We start from the raw sequence: 18,531 nt of genomic DNA, 5'->3' as shown, positions 1-18,531 counted from the left end.
TCAGCTGATTTAGGAGTACTAGCTGTGAAGTTTTGTCTGAACTGTGAATGTTTCCTTTTAACTGTTGATGATGCAGAAATTTGATTGTTGATCTTTTAATGACAAAGCAATGGCTAGCTGGAATGTCTATTTTGACTAGCGTTAGAACCAGTTAGCATGACCATTGTGCTGTTTTTGACAATTTTAGTCTTGTTGTTTTGTTATAAGTATTGAGTGGAAAGAGAGCATAAGATCATGGGTTGTGTGGTACCCTGCCAAGCCCAGCCGACTGGTGCTGGATTATATTTTTACAAAGGAAAATATAATAAATGCTATTCCCTTAACCTGTCCATGCTTGTGGACAAAGGACAGGTCCATTGAATCCTTGTTCATGTATAGTATGACTCATATGGAAGCTTAGCTTAATACCTTAAGTTTTCAGAATACTAGCTAATCATGTTAGATCTGGCTCTTTGCATACAGGTGAATGAAAATGTGAATAGGCTTAAACTTGATTTGATATGCTTGAGTTGGATATCGTTGTCTAGTTGTTTTCATGGGCATGAGCAATCATGAAAGTAATGTTTTATTGCTTGAATCTACATGCATGGGTGTTCACGTGATATAATAAAAATTATCAAGGAATGACAACATACATTTTGGAATAAATATGTGAATCCTTGCACATGAATCTTTGAAACCGTGCTTGTGAATGTTGTTGTTTTATGTCCATGGTTATATTGGCATATATGGATGTGCATTTGGAAACACTTGTCGTGGAGATTTATGCTTTCACTTGACTGTTATGACTATGGTTCGCATGAGTGTGAGCATGATTCAATTGTTGGTAAGTATTCTTAAACATGTACACTTGATTTATATGTGAAATGGTACATGTACACTCACACACTTAAAGAAACCATGGGTTGGTTAAGACCCATATGTGATGTAGGTAACACACATATTGAAAATGCATATGAATGAATTATGACATGCATATGTTTGGGTTTATATTTGCATGAATATGTATGTTGTTTGGCATTTTGGCTTAGTGTTATAAAGGAAACACTGTTATGGTTTTATTATGTGATGCACCGATGGCTAAATTGGACCATCATCGGCCTGGAGTGCCGTGGGTGGGTTTTCTTTTATTTATGTTTCTAAATGCATCACTTGGCACATTACTACACTGTTCTAGTGGTGGATACGGGCTGGAGTCCCGAATGGGTCCCTGCAAGGGAGGATGCGGGGTTTTCACTTTACTTTTGCATATGTGTGGCAAACTTAAAGAATGAACTTTAAATAATGAATAAGAACAGTGTAATATACATTCTGGGATATCTCATCTGGAGTATGAGAATCTTGGATATCCGGTCTTGGGGAGACTGTGAGGATACAAAAACTCCGTGTGCGTTGTTGCCCCTGAACCCGATATTGAGGTTCTTCTCCTGGCCACGGTTTTAGGGAGAGCCCGCCACTTTACCCGGGAGTGGTGTGTTAGTCACAGCTGTGAGTTTATGGTACCAAAAAAGTGGCACTTGTGGGCGTGGGGTGTCCCTTGTGTCCCCGACATTAGATGTGGAGGTCTAATGTTCCGATGGATGGTGCGGTTTCCTGATATCAGTCGAGGGCTAAGTTGGAACCCAGTAATAAAATACAAATTGTGTGTTAAGCTACCCTGGGAACCTACTTGACCTCGGGGTTTGTACCCGTTTGGTGTATCCGCGGGCCACGGTAATTAAAAAGAGGAACTTAAAGATGCGTGCATCTAATAGGGCATGCATATGGAAAGATGTAACTTAAATGAAAGATAACAGAAGAAATCATGCATTGCACATAATCATGCATTTTTCTGTTATGCATTAGATCATGCATGTTTGAATCATTCTTGATATCATGACATCATTTGGTGGTTGCATACGTTTTACTTTGTGAGATCATGCTGAAAGGTTGGTTATTTAGTTATTGATATGTGACATTGCTGTACTGTTCCTGACTGGTGAGGAAATGCAATTATTGGTAGTTATAGATATTTAAATGTTGCAAATTTTATATCTGCATTCACTCAAATCACTGCATGAAATCTTATTCATGTTCTTTCTCTCACCTGTTTCTTTAGAAGTAGCTGTGCTCAGAATTTTGGTTCTGACACCCTACTTTGTTGGTTTTTCACAGGTAAGGGTGAACAGTGAAGTTGGACATGCATTTGGGGATGGATGAGTTACACTTGGGCTTATCAGCTTCAGTAGAGGATAGATTGGCTCTTTCTTTTGTCTTTCAGTTCTTTTAAATTTTGCAATTGTTATTTTACTTTCAGTTGAACAAAAACTTTGTCTTTGAAATTTTATTACTCATTAATAAAAGAGTTTTAGTTGGTTGATATGGATGATAATTGCAACTTCGTTTGTGGTGTGTGGTTATCCAACTGAAATTGGAACTGTAGGGACCCCAGGTCTCTGGGAAGTTTTCCGCAACTCTTAGAAAAAAAAAAAAATATTCCGCATTTTTAAAAGGGTATGGATTGGGGTCGTTACAGTGGGAGTCACAATGAGTTTTGGCAGTTTCCTTTATGGACAGAGTGGCTCTTTATTTTGGTTCTTCAGTCTAGTGTTCTTGTCACCTACTTGTTTTTTTTATCAGTGGTTACGTTACTTTCTGTTGAGTGAAACACTGTTTTTGAGATTAGTTCTTAACTCATGAATAAAGATATTGGTTGGTTTTATGGATGTTAATTGCAAGTTCTTTTGTGGTATCTGACTATCCAGTTGGAATTGGAACTGTGAGGACCCCGGGTCACTGGGAAGTTTTTCGCACTGTTTAAAAAAAAAACGCATTTTCAAAGGGGATGAGTTGGGGTCGTTACAGAGTACCTCTCCCCCAAAAAGAAGAGCTCTTGTTGTTTCCAATATATGCTTGCTTTTCCTCTCAACTGCACCATTTTGCTCAGGAGTGTAAGGATAGGACTTTTGATGAACCACACATCTCTCTTGTAGAAACTTTTCAAACACATAGCTAACATATTCACCACCCGAGTCAATACACAGAGTTTTGATCTTAGTTGCAAATTGATTCTCAATCATGATACAAAAGCTCTTAAATATTTCAAAAAGGTATTTTTCATAAAATATATCCATGTAAACCTTGTACAATCATCTATGAAAGTCATAAAATAGGATGATCCTCCTTTTGACACAACAGGAGAAGGACCCCATACATCCGAGTGTACCAAATCAAAAGGGTTTTCTGATTCTCTATTATTAGACTTGAATGGTAAAGCATGACTCTTAGACAATCTACAACTCACACAATTTTTAACATGACTTGACACAACTAGCTTGGATTTTCCAAAACTTCTTGAGGACACTAAACTTTGCAACCTAGAACTGAAAATATGCCCATCTCTGGTGCCACAAAACAGACTCATCAACCAGAGGATGAACCTGAGATACCTAAAAAAGCAGTACCAGAGGATGCAGGATTGGCAGAGACAGAAGGGCCAACGGCTGACTAAAAAAGAAATTGCTATTGATGAATCTGATGCTGAATTTCCTGTTGAACTTGCTCTAATCTCTAAAGTTGCCCACTATTCATCACTCTACCACAAATTATGCCACCTATCTGCCTGGATAGAGCCATGGCATTATCCTTCTCCATGACTCACCAACCCTCAAACTACACCTTTCGATGGCTACACAAACTAGCAAAATACAACAAAAGAACCACAATATGTTGTACGAAGTCACAAGTATATGATAGATTTTAAAGCCACCAAGCTTCAATGACACTTTTTTTCAACTACCCACATAAACCGCCACAGCATACACACTTCCAAAATGCTGCACTACAAAGATCCCATACCCTGTATAGAGGTGAAACTGTACAATATAAGACCCAAACCTGATAAACTAACTGGCTGGAACCATAATCAAGAGGAACTCTTTTCTACCGATGCCCTGTATTATGAAAACTAGCACAAAAGCACACCCAGTATGCCACAGATTGAGTATTTAGATAAAAAATAAACAGAGCACCTATAAATCAGCATATGGATAGCCAAAATCCCAAAAATACTGGTTACCGCCCCAAATATTCCTTCAAAAGAGCAATCAAAACTCCATAGAAAGTTAATCTTAGCCACCAAAACATCTTGAGTCTTCTCTTTGCAGTTGATCAGTTAGAGGAATACGAAAGGGAGAGAGAGCAATACAATGCTTCGTTGTTTTCTTATTTTCAAAAAGTAACAGCAAAAAAAAAATTTGTTATCGCCACACTTAGGAATGCCAAGACTTGACAAAACTCCTCCAAATCACCACATTAACACCTTAAAACTGTTCTAACAATCTTCTAGGGTGAAAACGACCTGATTACACCCTTTTTCAGCAAAGCAAAGTGATCAGACTGATCACCACAAAACAAAAACACGTGTGTATTACTGCCACATAGAAACCCACCAAAACCTTGACAAAACTCCTCCAAATCACCACAACAGCCCACCAAACCTCTTCTAAAAGTTTTCTAGGGCAAAATGACCTGATTAGGACAAATCTGAGCCACTAAGAACCCCCGATAAGATTGGAATCGACGTATCTCTTCAAACTGGACACTGTTCACCCCAAAATCCAGAAATTACGAAAAAAATCACAGAAATTCCAAATCTCAACCAATCTCCACGATTTTTTATTTGTATGGCTTCTAAAATCATGCTCTAGCAAATGAATACCTCAACCTGATGAAATCCCCCAAAATGGTACGGACGTCACTTTCGAGGCACGCAAACCAGAACAGCACTGTGGCAGAACAAGAACGAAGCTTCTTTCCTCCGAAAAGCACCCTCACACAGCCCTCTCTCCTCCTCTTGATAATGGCTCCAATACCATGTTAAAATCCAAAGAGATAAGAGTAAGGGAGGTTAGGGTTAGATGAGGCACAACAAAATGGGGAGAACATCACACTATTCATTCCATGTCATGAAAGAGAACCATTTACACCAGTCTGAAAATGACTATTGTGCCCCTTCTTTATAGGGTATATACAAACTAACATATATAAAGCTATTTTACATAACACTATGGTATACTATATTACATAAACTTTTAATAGGACTCACATTACAGCAAGTATCAATCGGCTTAAGACACTCCTTTAAGTTATACATTGTGTTTAAACATGTATAACTTCCTTCAAGTATTGATGATGTCTTACCCTTGATAGCCCTTTTAGGAAGATATATACAATTTGATTTTTGGACGAATGAATTTAGCTTCTACTTCTGCTTCAATCCTTTTTCTAACAAACCGTAATCGATTTGGAAATGCTTCAATTATCATGAAAAACTGGATCGACTAGCAAGGCTGCCCCTAAAGGGCAGAACCTATTACATGTACAGAATTACCATTTTGTCCCTAATGGGCAGAGCCTATTACATGTAAAAAATTACCACAATACCCCTGAAGGGTATTACCTATTACAAAGGGAAGAAAATTATTTTAAAATTATATAATATATACATATACAATCATATATGAATATATATATATGAATCAATACATTTTAACAGAGAACACAGTGACTGACAGCGAAAACTTGCAACTGGTAAATTTGTTGTTGCATTTGCTGCATCAACTCCAAAATCCGTAGCTGACTCCTACTAAAATGTTCAAAATAACCACCTGCAGATAAGCTAGCATAAGCCAGAAGACTGAGAATATTCACTGACATCTACCCATTCTTGGGCCTAGAACTCTCCAATGGAATGGGTTGCAAAACCTCCACCCTTCTTTTTCTTAAGGGTTGGTCATGAATTTTCCATATGCCCATATCTTCTACAATAGTGACACTGAACTGAGCTCATGTCATCCCGAACACCTCCAAATCTATCACCTGAATCTGCTAAAGCCTGAGAGCTGAAAGGCTTCATCTTAGTCTCTCTTTTTTTCATACTCGCCAAACCCTCAAGCTACAAGACAAACATTCTGCACAAGACAATTCTATAGCCAAAATAATCCAAGAAATGTTGTATATATCACCTAACCGAAACAAATCCAACAGGGAAATCTGCTATAGCGTCTTTACCAATAAAATACTGCTCATACACTATCCAAAGAGAACTCAACCAAAAACTCCAAAAAAAGCCCAAGTCAATTATTCAAGAGTACTCCAAACTATACACCAACCTCGATATACAAAATAAATATGTTGCATAGGATGGAAGATACAGCAAAAACAATAGCTAATATGCTAAAGATTATGCCACCCATAACAAAGTGGGACAAAATCTATTCTAAACTCCAACAACCAATGAGAATCACAGCTATTGAACATGATATTCAAGGTTCTTTTTAAGAAACCCCAACTTACTGCACAAACTGGATGCAAAAGAGATAGTGTAGGAATCTCACTAACCCAAAATAGAGTTACCGCCTAATATAGACTTCATGAAATCTTGATGAATCTCATCATCGCCATCAGATTTCAACACAAAACTGGCATCAATCAGTCACGTATAGAAGAACGATCAAGATACAAGTATTTCTCCCATTAACAAGTATCAATTACAGTCAATGTTCAAAAACAAGGTCACTGCCTCTTAGCAACCAACCAAAATACTCCAAAATTAAACCAAAATGAAATATTTTTTGCACAAACCGCTTCTGATGACCTCCTTACTCAAAAACAACCCAGTACCAACCAACAAACCCCCCACTAAATTCACCGATGAGGTCAGAACAATCACATTTCTCAAATCTGAACACTACTCACGTCACTATTGAAAAAAACAGAAAACAATCTGTACAAAATCGAGTATACCTCCGATCGAAATGATTCTCTATTTAGAAATCATCTAAAATCAAGATCTAGCAAAATCTCAACTCAATCAAACCAAACTGCATCAAATGTACAGACATCATTCTTGGGGCACACACCCAACACACCATAATGGAGTTTCTTCCTCTTTCCTTCCAAATGATCACCAAACATCTCTCTCTTGGCTTTGATACCATAACAAAGCAATAAAGTTTCAACCATCAGAGAGAGCAAAGAATGAATAATTACAACATATACGAGGGTCTACTCCTCTATAGCACAAAAAGACATAAATAGCTTACTCTACAGCCCTACAACCTAGGTCACGGATACGGAGGATACGTGTAAAACCCAGTATCTTAAAAATAATAATAATATCGAACTCGGGTTGGATCCGGATCCAACACGGATCCAGACCTACACTTTTAACCCCCCCCCCCCCCCCCACACACACACACACACCCCACCCCGAGGAACCCCACCCCCTGACTTTCTCTCTCCCCCGTGTTTTCTCCCCCGCTCCCCCCTTCTCTCCCCCTTTTTCTGGCCACCCGGTGCCGGAGACCTCCCATCCGGCCTCCTCTCAGGTGAGCCCCCCTTTCTCCCTGCTCCTTCTCCCCGTCTCTGTCCTTCTTCTCTCTGTCTCCTCGGTTTCGCAAGGGAGGGGCGCCGCCCCCCTTCCCTGCACTCTCTCGCTCTCTTTCCCAGGACAACCGGAAGGAGGGCATGCCCTCTTGCCGTCACCTGGGTTTTCCGACCGGCAGGCAAGGACAACGCCCCTACTGCCTCCTCTTTCTAGCCTGAGGGCAGGGGTTGCGCCCATGCCCCTTTCCTCTTCTTCTGTCAGGTTGGCCGTCAGGGGCGCAGCCCTTGCCCCCTCTCGCTTTCTGACAGGCCGGCGAGCAGGGACGCAGCCCCTACCCCCCTCTCTTCTTTTTCTATTATCGAGCAAGGGCGCGGCCCCTGCCCTCCTTTTTCCTTTCGAGGATGGCGAGCAAGGGCGTAGCTCTGCCCTCCTTTTTTCGAGTTTCGCCTTTGGTGACCCAAATGCAACGTATGATTCTTATTTTTTTTACACAGTACACCAACCTTTTAGCGTACCCCATTGACACAACGGACTTTACGCGCGCACCGAGGCATGAGCCACTTATCACCTACGACCGAAAACATTAGCATAGCCGACATTCTCCGAGGTAGGGGAAAATTGCACAATAGACAATAAAGGACAAATCTTAAAACTTGTGAATTAAACAATATATATATACATTACACATTTAATTCAAAGACGTAGCTTTGTGATCCTTATCCTTTTTCCTTTATGTCATTTACTTTGTCGTCGCGCTATCACATGCACAGGCTACTGCTTAAGCATTTAATTCAATGATGCAGTTTTGTGATCATTGTCCTCTTTCCTTTATGTCATTTACTTTGCCACCACGCTTTAGTGCAAAGGCTACTGCTTACGCATTTATTTAGCCGAGGTGTTGTTTCGTACCTCATGCACTGCTTACGCATTTATTTAGTCGAGGTACGGTTTAGTACCTCATGCACTACTTACACACTTATTTAGCTCGATGTGCTGTTTTGCACATCGAGTCTTGCTTTATACATTGTCGTCGCGCTGCAATGTGTACAGGCTTGCATTGTTATATATGTATTATTCTTACATAAATGCAACCAAGCGGGACTCGCAAGAGCATATCCAAACATACTTGTTTCCTACTCGTGCTTTTTCAAAAGACACAGGCATGGGTGCTAGAGTTTTAAAGAAAAAGGGATTCCTTGCGAGAATCCATCTTTTCAAATATATAGTTTTTGCAAAGCAAATTCTACACACTTGAGGGTTGCCAAATTACAAGTAAGTTTTTCCAAGCCGGCACATTACGGTGAAATGTTTTACAAGCTCGGTTTTTTATCCGATATGACCCGGATATCCCTGGTTGGGGCATGAGAATGTGTTTGAACGGGGTTTCTGTTGAGAAACCCATACCCCTTTTGTCGTAAGCAGTATCGCGAGACATGCACAGCATGTTGATACTACGATAACTGGATGAGAGATTTGTGACAATCTCATATCATGCAAATTGCAAATGTTATAAAAATAGTTAGAAAGACCAAATCATGTCAAACTAAACTAAATATTTGCATTGTTTTTTTTACGAAACATTGAGTTGGGGTTTCTTTTGAGAAACCAGTACCCCTCTCATCGTAGCCGTACTTTTAGACAGACACGGCATGTTAGTACTATGATGATTTGATGAGAGGTTTGTGGTAAGTGCAAATGGCATATTGTTGAAATCACATAATGGTGATGATCGCCTTCACAGGCAAGATGCTCGAGCTGGTTTGAAAGACCAGAGCATGTAGAATGGGTCGTCAGTTAAATAAAACCTGACGCACCCATTCGCCTCTTGTTTCCGTCAAGGGAGATGATAGATTGGTAAAAAAACTCTAATGCACAGGTTGTTAACAACCACCCCTCGGGCAAATGACTCGGTGTCCCCAGTCATCGAAGATAGGGAACGGGACTACTAGAGATTATCCTAAGTGGTAGATCTCATGAACTTATGCAGAAGTTGGATGCATCTGTTGCCACGTATGCCTTTGGAGAATCCTCTTTCGATCACCGACCGTCTCCTTAAGAGCGGACTCAGTTAGCTATTCGGGGTATCGAAAATACATGACATAATAAACTCCCGGATTAGTCTCAGTTGTTTCTACATTTCACGCATGTGCGTACCCGCAGGACAACTAATATCGAAACAAAGTTATCTTGCTCACATCACTTGTTAAATTCCGTATCATATATGAATTATGATGCATATATTAGATTTGTTCACATTACTTGTTGAATTGCATATCATGTATGAATTAAATGCATATGCTAGAATTGTTCTATATTGTCTTACTTGTGTACCTACCAGTTTTTCATGAAACTGACTCATCTTATGGGTACAGGTGATGATTAGGTTTACGAGACGGGCAATGACCCGATTGCAAGATGACTTCAAGAGCCCACTGTTTCTACTGGCATTCCGCGTCCTGAATACATTTTGAGTTTTGCATTTTGTATAAGGATTTCCTCAGGAAATCCCATTTTGTATAAACTCAATATTTTCTTCTAATCCATATGGTTTTCTAAATGTTTTGCGAAGATACAATCTATTGTGAAATAGAGGTTTTTCGCTAATGCACCCAAGGTTGTCGACTTGTCTTTTCTTTTTGAAAAAAAATTGTTTCCGCTGATTCACTAAAACAAAAAAAAATCTGAAAAACAATGGATTTACTAGCCTCTTTCAAGCTAAGTCACAGGGATTCGGCTAGCAGGGTGCCGCACCTACATCGCCGCGACTCGACGCGGGTGCGGCACCGGGTGCGGTCAACCCGATCCTGGGTGAGTTGACCGCACATAGGGTCATTTTGGTCTATTTTTTAGATTTTTTTTTTAAATTGCCCTATGAAATGGGCTGTGGAATTTTAAAAAAAAAAATCTTGGGGTCGGTGGGGGGGGGGGGGGGCGTTGCCTCCCTATAACCCCCCGCCAGGGGCGGCCCCCCTGGACCCGCGCCGGGGGGAGCCCCCGGACCCCCCTCCCTGCAAGGGAAAAAACTAGGAATCAGGTTCCACAACTCATCATGGACATGATCTTCTCTTTGAGAAAGAAATCTCTGACCGCCTCAGAAATGTCTTTAGATACAATAGACCAGAATGAAATAAAGAAGCTATCTAGGTACCTATCTAAGCTTGGGCTATCTCCATCAAGAATAAAGACCACCTTAACCATCTCCTCTTCCAACCCCACAGATCTGGACAACCTTTAAAAGGGTTACGATTGATGTAGCCCCTGACAAATAACTTGAAGAAATAATTTGAGGCCTCTCAAAAAATACTCTCTTCCCACCACATAGGATTCGTCCTCCCTCTGAAGTCAGTTCATCTGTTTACGCTATGTATTGCGGTTTGTCATAAGGTGGAAGAGTTAGGATGATCTGAACATCCAATGGTCATTAACGAAGCAGCGATCGACCCTACTGGCGCGATAGTAAAACAGGAAGACCCATAATCAATCTCTATAAGACCTGCTAAGTCTATGAAATCATTGGCACCCATATGATAGGTAGTCAAATCCCAACATTTAGAAATATGTTTGGTAACCTTCTGATCAATAATGAGCAATCATGGATGCGGGACCCGCGCCGGGGGGAACCCCCGGAACCCCCTTCTATATATATATATATATATATATATATATATATATATATATATATATATATATATATATATATATATATATATATATATATATATATATATATATATATATATATATATATATATATATATATATATATATATATTGGGGCGTTACAATACGACATGGCAATTTCAAAAAATACAGGTCCGGGGACAAGGCTATATATATATATATATATATATATATATATATATATATATATATATATATATATATTAAATATATATTAAATATCACATAAATACAAAATAAATTCAAAATAAACTAAATATAATCTAAATATATATGCTATATCTAAAATATATATTATATACTGAAAATATAATTATAAATTGAATACAATCTTGTATGAACGGAGGGTAAAATGGTGTATCCAGGTGTCACGTGTGTCAACACGGGGACACCGTGTGTCGACACGGGTACGGAGGGCAAAATGGAGTGCCCGTACATAGCCTACAACTAACTGAAACTAAAATACAAGAATGATCCTTCAATAAATGATATTTACATAGATGGGATATTGCGAAGAAGAAAACATATATGACAAACACTACACTTCTCAACAGTACTTAGTCACTCATGAATGGTGATCATTTGCATGTTTTTATCAAAAATAAGAAATCAAGATTTAACACGCATATCCTGAATGAAGTAACATATGCATCACTGAAGCAGTGCAATGACTGTGCATCAATACAAGACAAGTAAACATGGAAGTGTTTCTTATACTTGTATGAAATTAGTGAATGACATGAAAAGACACGAACCAATCAGGAAATGCCTCTGTAACATCAGCATACCAAGTAAGAATCTGTGCATATCGTCAAACAAGAAACTGACTACTAAAGTGAATAATTATACAAGCATTTTTCTAGCCTCTGCACCAATGTCTGTCCATCAAACCCACACCTAAAATAAGATTGTTTAAATACCAAATTTCTAACATATTGGGGAACAATTACTAATTAAAATCATAAATCTCATCCATAGATATTCTTGAAAAGAGATTTTTTTTGGAGATTCTACAAAGTTAACTTTTCTCAGGAATCTGTACAAAATGCTTTAAAAGGAACAGAAAAGTATAATTAAAGAATGCTAAAAGATACAAATGATTGAAATATTCATAAAAAAAAAGGAAGTTGTCTTTTGAAATACAATTTCCAACTTATATTCATATAGATGGCATTCCATTGCTGATATATAAATCATTTTCTGCAGTATTTTGCAAATGAGAAACCAAGAACACTGCAGTCATCAGTGCTAGTATATGTCCCATATCAAATGGGAAATGCAATAAAAACAAAAGAACTCTTATGAACACTTGTCTTCGAAATTGAATTATTTAACCGGTTAAGCATGAAGAACATAAATAGCAAAAGAAGTTTGTCAAGAAGAAAATACAAAGTAAAGCATGACCACTTTCTACAAAAAGTAAACAAAATGTTCAAGAGTCGTTTCCACAGCTGATGAAGGGTAATAGCATAAACAAATACATCTGAAAAAACCATAGCTTTTGTTGAACAATAAAAAACACAAATAGGAGAAAGTGCTTGCTATTTATCATCAAAAGAGGAAAATGACTCAGGCTTCCCAGTGAAAACAGTAAGAGCATATTGATCCAATATTTTTTATCTGGTTTCAGATTTTATGATGTTCTGCATTATCCTTCAGGACCTTGATTCCTAAAATCTTACTAGACCTACATGATTAAAGGACTTCTTTCAACAGAAATTACAACGGAATCAAAGTGTATAAATTTATCCATGCCTTGAAGAACTCAACAAACGTAGGTATGTCTTTGGCAGATTCAGGAGAATCCATCTTTCTTCCTTGCTTCTCAGAGATACTTTGCAAGAGATCTTTCACACCTGTACCAAACAAAATATCATATATATCTAAGAAATATCATTTCATATATCAAATAGATTTTGTCATATAACCAACCATAATGTAATTTTGTTTCTGCAGAAGTTGCATTCAAGATTCAGGAACACAAAAAATAATTAATATATAGTAACAAATTTGTCCATTGATAATGATGATTGTAATAATAAAACATGTCATAACCGATCAATTTTCAGTATTTCTGATCGATTATAATATTTATGTATTGGACATTTTTGATGACTTATTTTATGATTTTCAAATGCACGGTTGTGTTCACATTGAAATCGGAGTTCATATGATCTCAAAACATGCCCGACAAGTTCAAGGGTATATTGGTAATTTCAATAGTTTTTGGGGGTTCGTGGGGACCTGAGAGTCATGGTCGTCCATACCCTGGTTGACCAAGCCCAATCAAATACATATAAATATTTATGGCTTGTACAAAATATCATTTTTATAAATAAAATTATCGTTTTGAATTTAATTGGAAATTAACTAAAATATAGGGACCTAGTTTGTAAAAACTAGATCCCAACTAGGAGTTGGAATCCAACCTAACCAGAACTAGGTCTGGTTGGATCCCTATATTGGATCAGACCTGGGTTTCATCCCATATCCAAATCCCCTGTAAAACCCGAGATTTCTTATTTGAAAATATTTCAAATTAATTCAAATTGGGCCTAAATCCATATTTCGGATCTAGGACCCATAAAGGGGTATTTACGCTTAAATGTTTGCGTTATACTAAAATAATTAGTAATAAATTAGAAATATACCTATATATATGTATATATATTAAGCAAATTTGAGGATCCACAGTTGGATCCACTTGGATCCAACTTGCGGATCCATATTTTGGGGGTTAAAATTTTTATGTTTAAAGTGAGATTTAAAATAAATAAAATTTTTAAGTTTTTAAAAGTTCATCCGAGGATCCACAGTGGATCCATTGGGATCCACTTGTGGATCCATATTGTTTTGGGGCCGGGTTGCGGGTCCCGGGTTCGGACCCGAGCCCCACTCTATGATAGCCCTTTTAAGAGAGAAGGGCAACCCGATAAGGGTTGCCCGATACGTTGTAACAGAAAAGGAAGGGGGGCAGGAGGGGGGTTACGCAGGGCGTAACCGACCTCCCCCCCCCCCCCCCCATCACGGCTTGAGGGGGGCTAATAAAAGGGAGGATGGGGAGTTAGGGTTTCCCATCCCTCGCCTCTCTCTCTCCACTCAGTCCCCCATCTTTCCCCGTCTCTCTCACTCGCTCGGTGCGCACACGCCGGAAGAAAGAAGGTCACCGACGAGCAACCAGCAGCCATCAGCCCTCCTCGAGCATCCCTGTCACGACAGCAGTGGGGGCGACTCCAGCCAGCCCGGTGCTCCCGCCACGACTGTCTCTGATCGCCGGAAAAGTCATCGGAGAAAGGTACGGTACTTCTAGCGATCTTGGGTGAAGGATCGAACCTGAGTTCGATTTCGGGTAGTGATTTGAGGGGAGGGTCTAGTAATGCCGGAGTTATTCTGAGGATTTGGGGTTCGGTCAACCCTATTTCGGAACCCTAGTTGATTTGTTGGGGGTTTAATATTTTCGGTTAAGGGTTTCTGATTTGGGGATTTTAGTTTTCCTGGTAGAAGGGGGGGGGGGGGTTTGATGTATGTTAAAGGGGTTAAGACCTCGGTTAATGTATTTGCCTTTGGATTTTTTTTACTAAGAGAGCTTATGGATTTCTGATGGGGACATATACCTTGAAATCGTGAAACAGGGGCTTTCCCTGTTTTGGTCACCCTGAGCGATTGGATGGGGAATGAAGGTTTATCTTTTTGTTTTGGTTGACCATCCTTATGATAATCGATCTGCATTGTTGATTTTTTGTCATTTTATACATGATATTAGTGAGATTGGTGTAATTAAGTTAAAGTCTTGTGCGGTGAAATATAACTTTTGTAATCTATTTTCTGTGAGATGAAGAATAATAGATGAAATTACAGGTTTCTGGAAATAATTGTACTAGCTCAGTACATTGACTACGTTAGGCTGTTTCCCTTATAGAAAGATTTATTTTGCTTACTTATGTGATGCTGCTGAAGTTCAGTAGATATGTTCACTGTCATTTTTATATAAAATTTAAAGACAGTTAGTTTAGAATCTACCTGTTATGGTAAATTGAAACTTTAGGGTATTTAGTAGACTCTTGATTTGGAATTGAGGCATGATACATGTAAATTCTGTTTATGGATATCGTTCTTGGTAGAATCAATATAAATTACTTAAGATTTGTTTTGGCAGTTGGCATACATGTTAAAACCTACAGTGCTGCAGCATAGTTATTAGCAGCAGTAAATATAGATTAAGCTTAATTATAAACTGAGAAATTGTGGTGTTAAAATACATTGAATGTATTCAGTTTCTATGGAGTACTCAAGAATCCAAGAAGTTTCTTTCAGTCGAGTACAAGACCAAACTCATTCTATGACCGAGCTATGATTTTTAAAGAAAAAAATTGTGATGTGCTGTAAAATCCCATTTTAAAAAAAAAAAAAAAAAAAAACTGTTTGGACCCGGGCCGGGTCGGGTCCGGACCCGACCCGGGCCCCTTTTTATTGTTAGGGTTTTGCGTAACCCGACGCAGGGTCCCGAGCGCCGCACTCCCCCCCCTTTCTCCCCCTTCTCTTGCGGGAGGATTTGGGAAACCCACCAGGGGTTTCCCCTTCCGGTGCCCCCCTTCGCCTTTATGAGAGAGGTCGGAGGGCGAGGGGAGTCTCGCCTCCCTCTCGCAGCCCTCTCGAGCTTCCTCCCCCGCGCCGGTCTCCTTCCCTGCTGCGCCCGCCGCCGACGCCGGGAACCACCCCCCCCCCCCCCCAGGTACGCCGTTCTTCTCTTCTCCTCCCTCTTTTCTTCCTCACCCCCCCCTCCTTGTCACCTCGCCGGGAGGCCGGCAGGCTCGCAGCCGCTGCCGCAGGCCTCCCACTGCCTCCCTGTACCATCGGGGCTCCGATAGGTGGCTTACGCAGCCCCTGTCGTCCCCTTCTCTCGATGGGGATCGCCGGCAGGGGACCTGAGGCCCCTGCGACCCCCCTCCCTGTCACCTCGCCGGGAGGCCGGCAGGTGGCTCACAGCCACTGCCGCGGCCTCCCACCGCCTCTCTGTGTCGCCATGGCCCCGACAGGTGGCCTACGCGGCCCCTGTCATCCCCGTCTCCCTCTGCGAATCGCCGGAGTGCCGGCAGGGGACCGGTGGCCCCTGCGGCACCCCTTTTTGCTGCCACATCGTGCTGTCGGCAGGGGTTGGCCCCTGCCGACCTGTGTTTTCGGCAGGGGCTGGGCCCCCTGCCGTCTGGTGCTGTCGGCAGGGGTGGCCCTTGCCGACCTGTATTGTCGGCAGGGGCTCAGCCCCTGCCACTTCGTGCTGTCGGCAGGGGTTGGCCCCTGCCGACCTGTGCCTTCGGCAGGGGCTGGGCCCCCTGCCGTCTGGTGCTGTCGGCAGGGCTGGCCCTTGCCGACCTGGGTTGTCGGCAGGGGGCTCAGCCCCTGCCACTTCGTGCTGACGGCAGGGGTTGGCCCCTGCCGACCTGTGCTTTCGGCAGGGGGCTGGCCCCCTGCCATCCATGTGCTTCTGGCAGGGGTTGGCCCCCTGCCATCCTTATGCTTCCGGCAGGGGCTGGCCCCCTGCCATCCTTTGCTGTCGGCAGGGGCTCAGCCCCTGCCACTGTGTGCCGTTGGCAGGGGCTCAGCCCCTGCCACTTGGTGGCCGTCGGCAGGGGTGACCCCCTGCCACTGCGCTATGTTTAGGCAGGGGCTTGTTCCCCCGCCGCTTGTCTGTTTTCGGCCAGCAGGGGCACACCTCTGCTGCCTCTCTTTTTCCTATAGACAGGATTGTCCTTCTTTTGCTCCGCATTATTATTAACATAGCACTGTTGCAGACCTCGCATCGGACCCTCGCTCTGGCTCCGCGGCCCGAGCCTCGTATCATCTACACGCGTAGACGCACGCAGCTGCAAGACATCCCGAGGTAGGGGAAAGTCGCACGAATAGTGTATATGAACTAAATAAAATAAGACTTCTGAGATAGAATAATTATTTTTGCATATTTGCGTATCTGAAGAAGTATGTGTTGATCCATGTTTTACTCTGTGTGATTCTTTTGAAATTGCATAATGTAAATTCTTTGGGTAGACTCATTCTAGAAAAAAATCAAGTAGTTTACTTGGCATGCCTGTTTACGTGTACAATTACTTAACTCATAATTGTCTATTATGCATGCTTGTTCCTTTGAAACTGCATACTTAAGATAGATTTTGTGAAGAGACTCAAAACCACTGCAATTGCCATTATAACCAAACCTTAAGGCAGGTACGGTATGAATTTTATGTAAGATCATGGAGGGTAATTGAAGGGTGAAATCTATACTTTGCTGATTTTTGATATGGTAATATCGGCCTCCACAGGCCAATTGCTCAGAAAAGCAAAACATGTCATATAGGAACCAAAAGAATCATATACCATTATGTTGCCCTTCCAACGTAGTTGTACCTCTAGGAAGGTACGATCGTACTTTTGGACAAGTATGTCCCATGTGGGTTACGATGGTGGGATGATGAGGTTGTGGCAACCTCGATGAATGTTATTAGCAAAATGCTGAGATCACATAAAATGGTGACCATTTCGCCTTCACAGGCAAGATGCTCGAGTGGGTCTAATGGACCAGAGCATATAGGATGGGACGACGGTTAAGAAACCCCCGTCGTACCCATCCGATCTTCACGGTTCATCAAGGGAGAGGATGGATGGTACAAAGACTCCGATGGACAGGTTGTTAACAACCACTCCACGAGCAAAAGACTCGGTTTTCCCCAGTCATCGGAGTTAGGGGAATTGGGATTACCATAAATTATCCTAGGTGGAAATTCCCAGGCACTTCTGCAGAAGTTGGATGCATCCATGGGCCACGAATGCCTTTGGGGATTTACTCTCTTGGTCACTGACCGTCCCCTTAGGAGCGGACTCAGTCAGCCATCCGGGTTAATGAAAACACCTGACATAATAAACCCCCGGATCGGTCTCGGCTGTTTCTACGTTTCGCGTCTGTGCGTACCCACAGGCCAGTTAATATCAGAACTTAAATAATATATTCATGAATAGATATAGATGACTGAGACTTACACTGCTTCTCTTTGCACTTATTACATTTGCTAGAATAGACTACAACTGCTTTAATTGCTTAAATATCATAATTGCTTATCTCATGAATGTCCTGTTTTATTTTCATTCTACTTATCTGTTCGTGCACCTACTAGTTTGTTATGAAACTGACCCATTTCATGGGCAGGTGAGGAGTAGGACTTCACTGGCGGCCGATGGCGTGGTGCAACATGGATCAAGATTCATCTTCTTTCTGCTGACGGCTTAGCTTTGGGACTTTTTGGAGTTTTTCTTAGATTTATTGAACTTTGGAATAAAAGACCCATTTTGTAATAAACTGCAGATTTTAATCGATTGCCTTATTTCTTAAATTCCTTTAAGATGTTGTACATGTGAATGATGGTTTTTCAGCTAACGTACCCAGGATTGTTGACTTGTGTCCCTTTCTAAAATGTCTTCCGCTGTTGTTTTTA

The 18,531-nt window shown here is 41.0% G+C and overlaps 1 protein-coding gene across 1 annotated transcript in view; it reads right to left on the bottom strand.

Moving 5' to 3' along the window:
- Nucleotides 1-18,531, bottom strand: part of LOC149848322 (phosphatidylserine decarboxylase proenzyme 3-like) — a 227,461-nt gene that overhangs the window by 91,293 nt on the left and 117,637 nt on the right. The window contains exon 13 of the mRNA XM_089990766.1: nucleotides 12,806-12,906. Within this exon, the coding sequence (XP_089846892.1) occupies nucleotides 12,806-12,906 (101 nt within the window). The remainder of the gene's footprint in view (nucleotides 1-12,805; nucleotides 12,907-18,531) is intronic.

Source organism: Nuphar pumila, chromosome 1, assembly GCF_984573655.1.
Source record: "Nuphar pumila chromosome 1, dmNupPumi1.hap1.1, whole genome shotgun sequence".
Classification (NCBI taxonomy): domain Eukaryota; kingdom Viridiplantae; phylum Streptophyta; class Magnoliopsida; order Nymphaeales; family Nymphaeaceae; genus Nuphar; species Nuphar pumila.
This window is presented reverse-complemented; position numbering and strand designations above follow the sequence as displayed.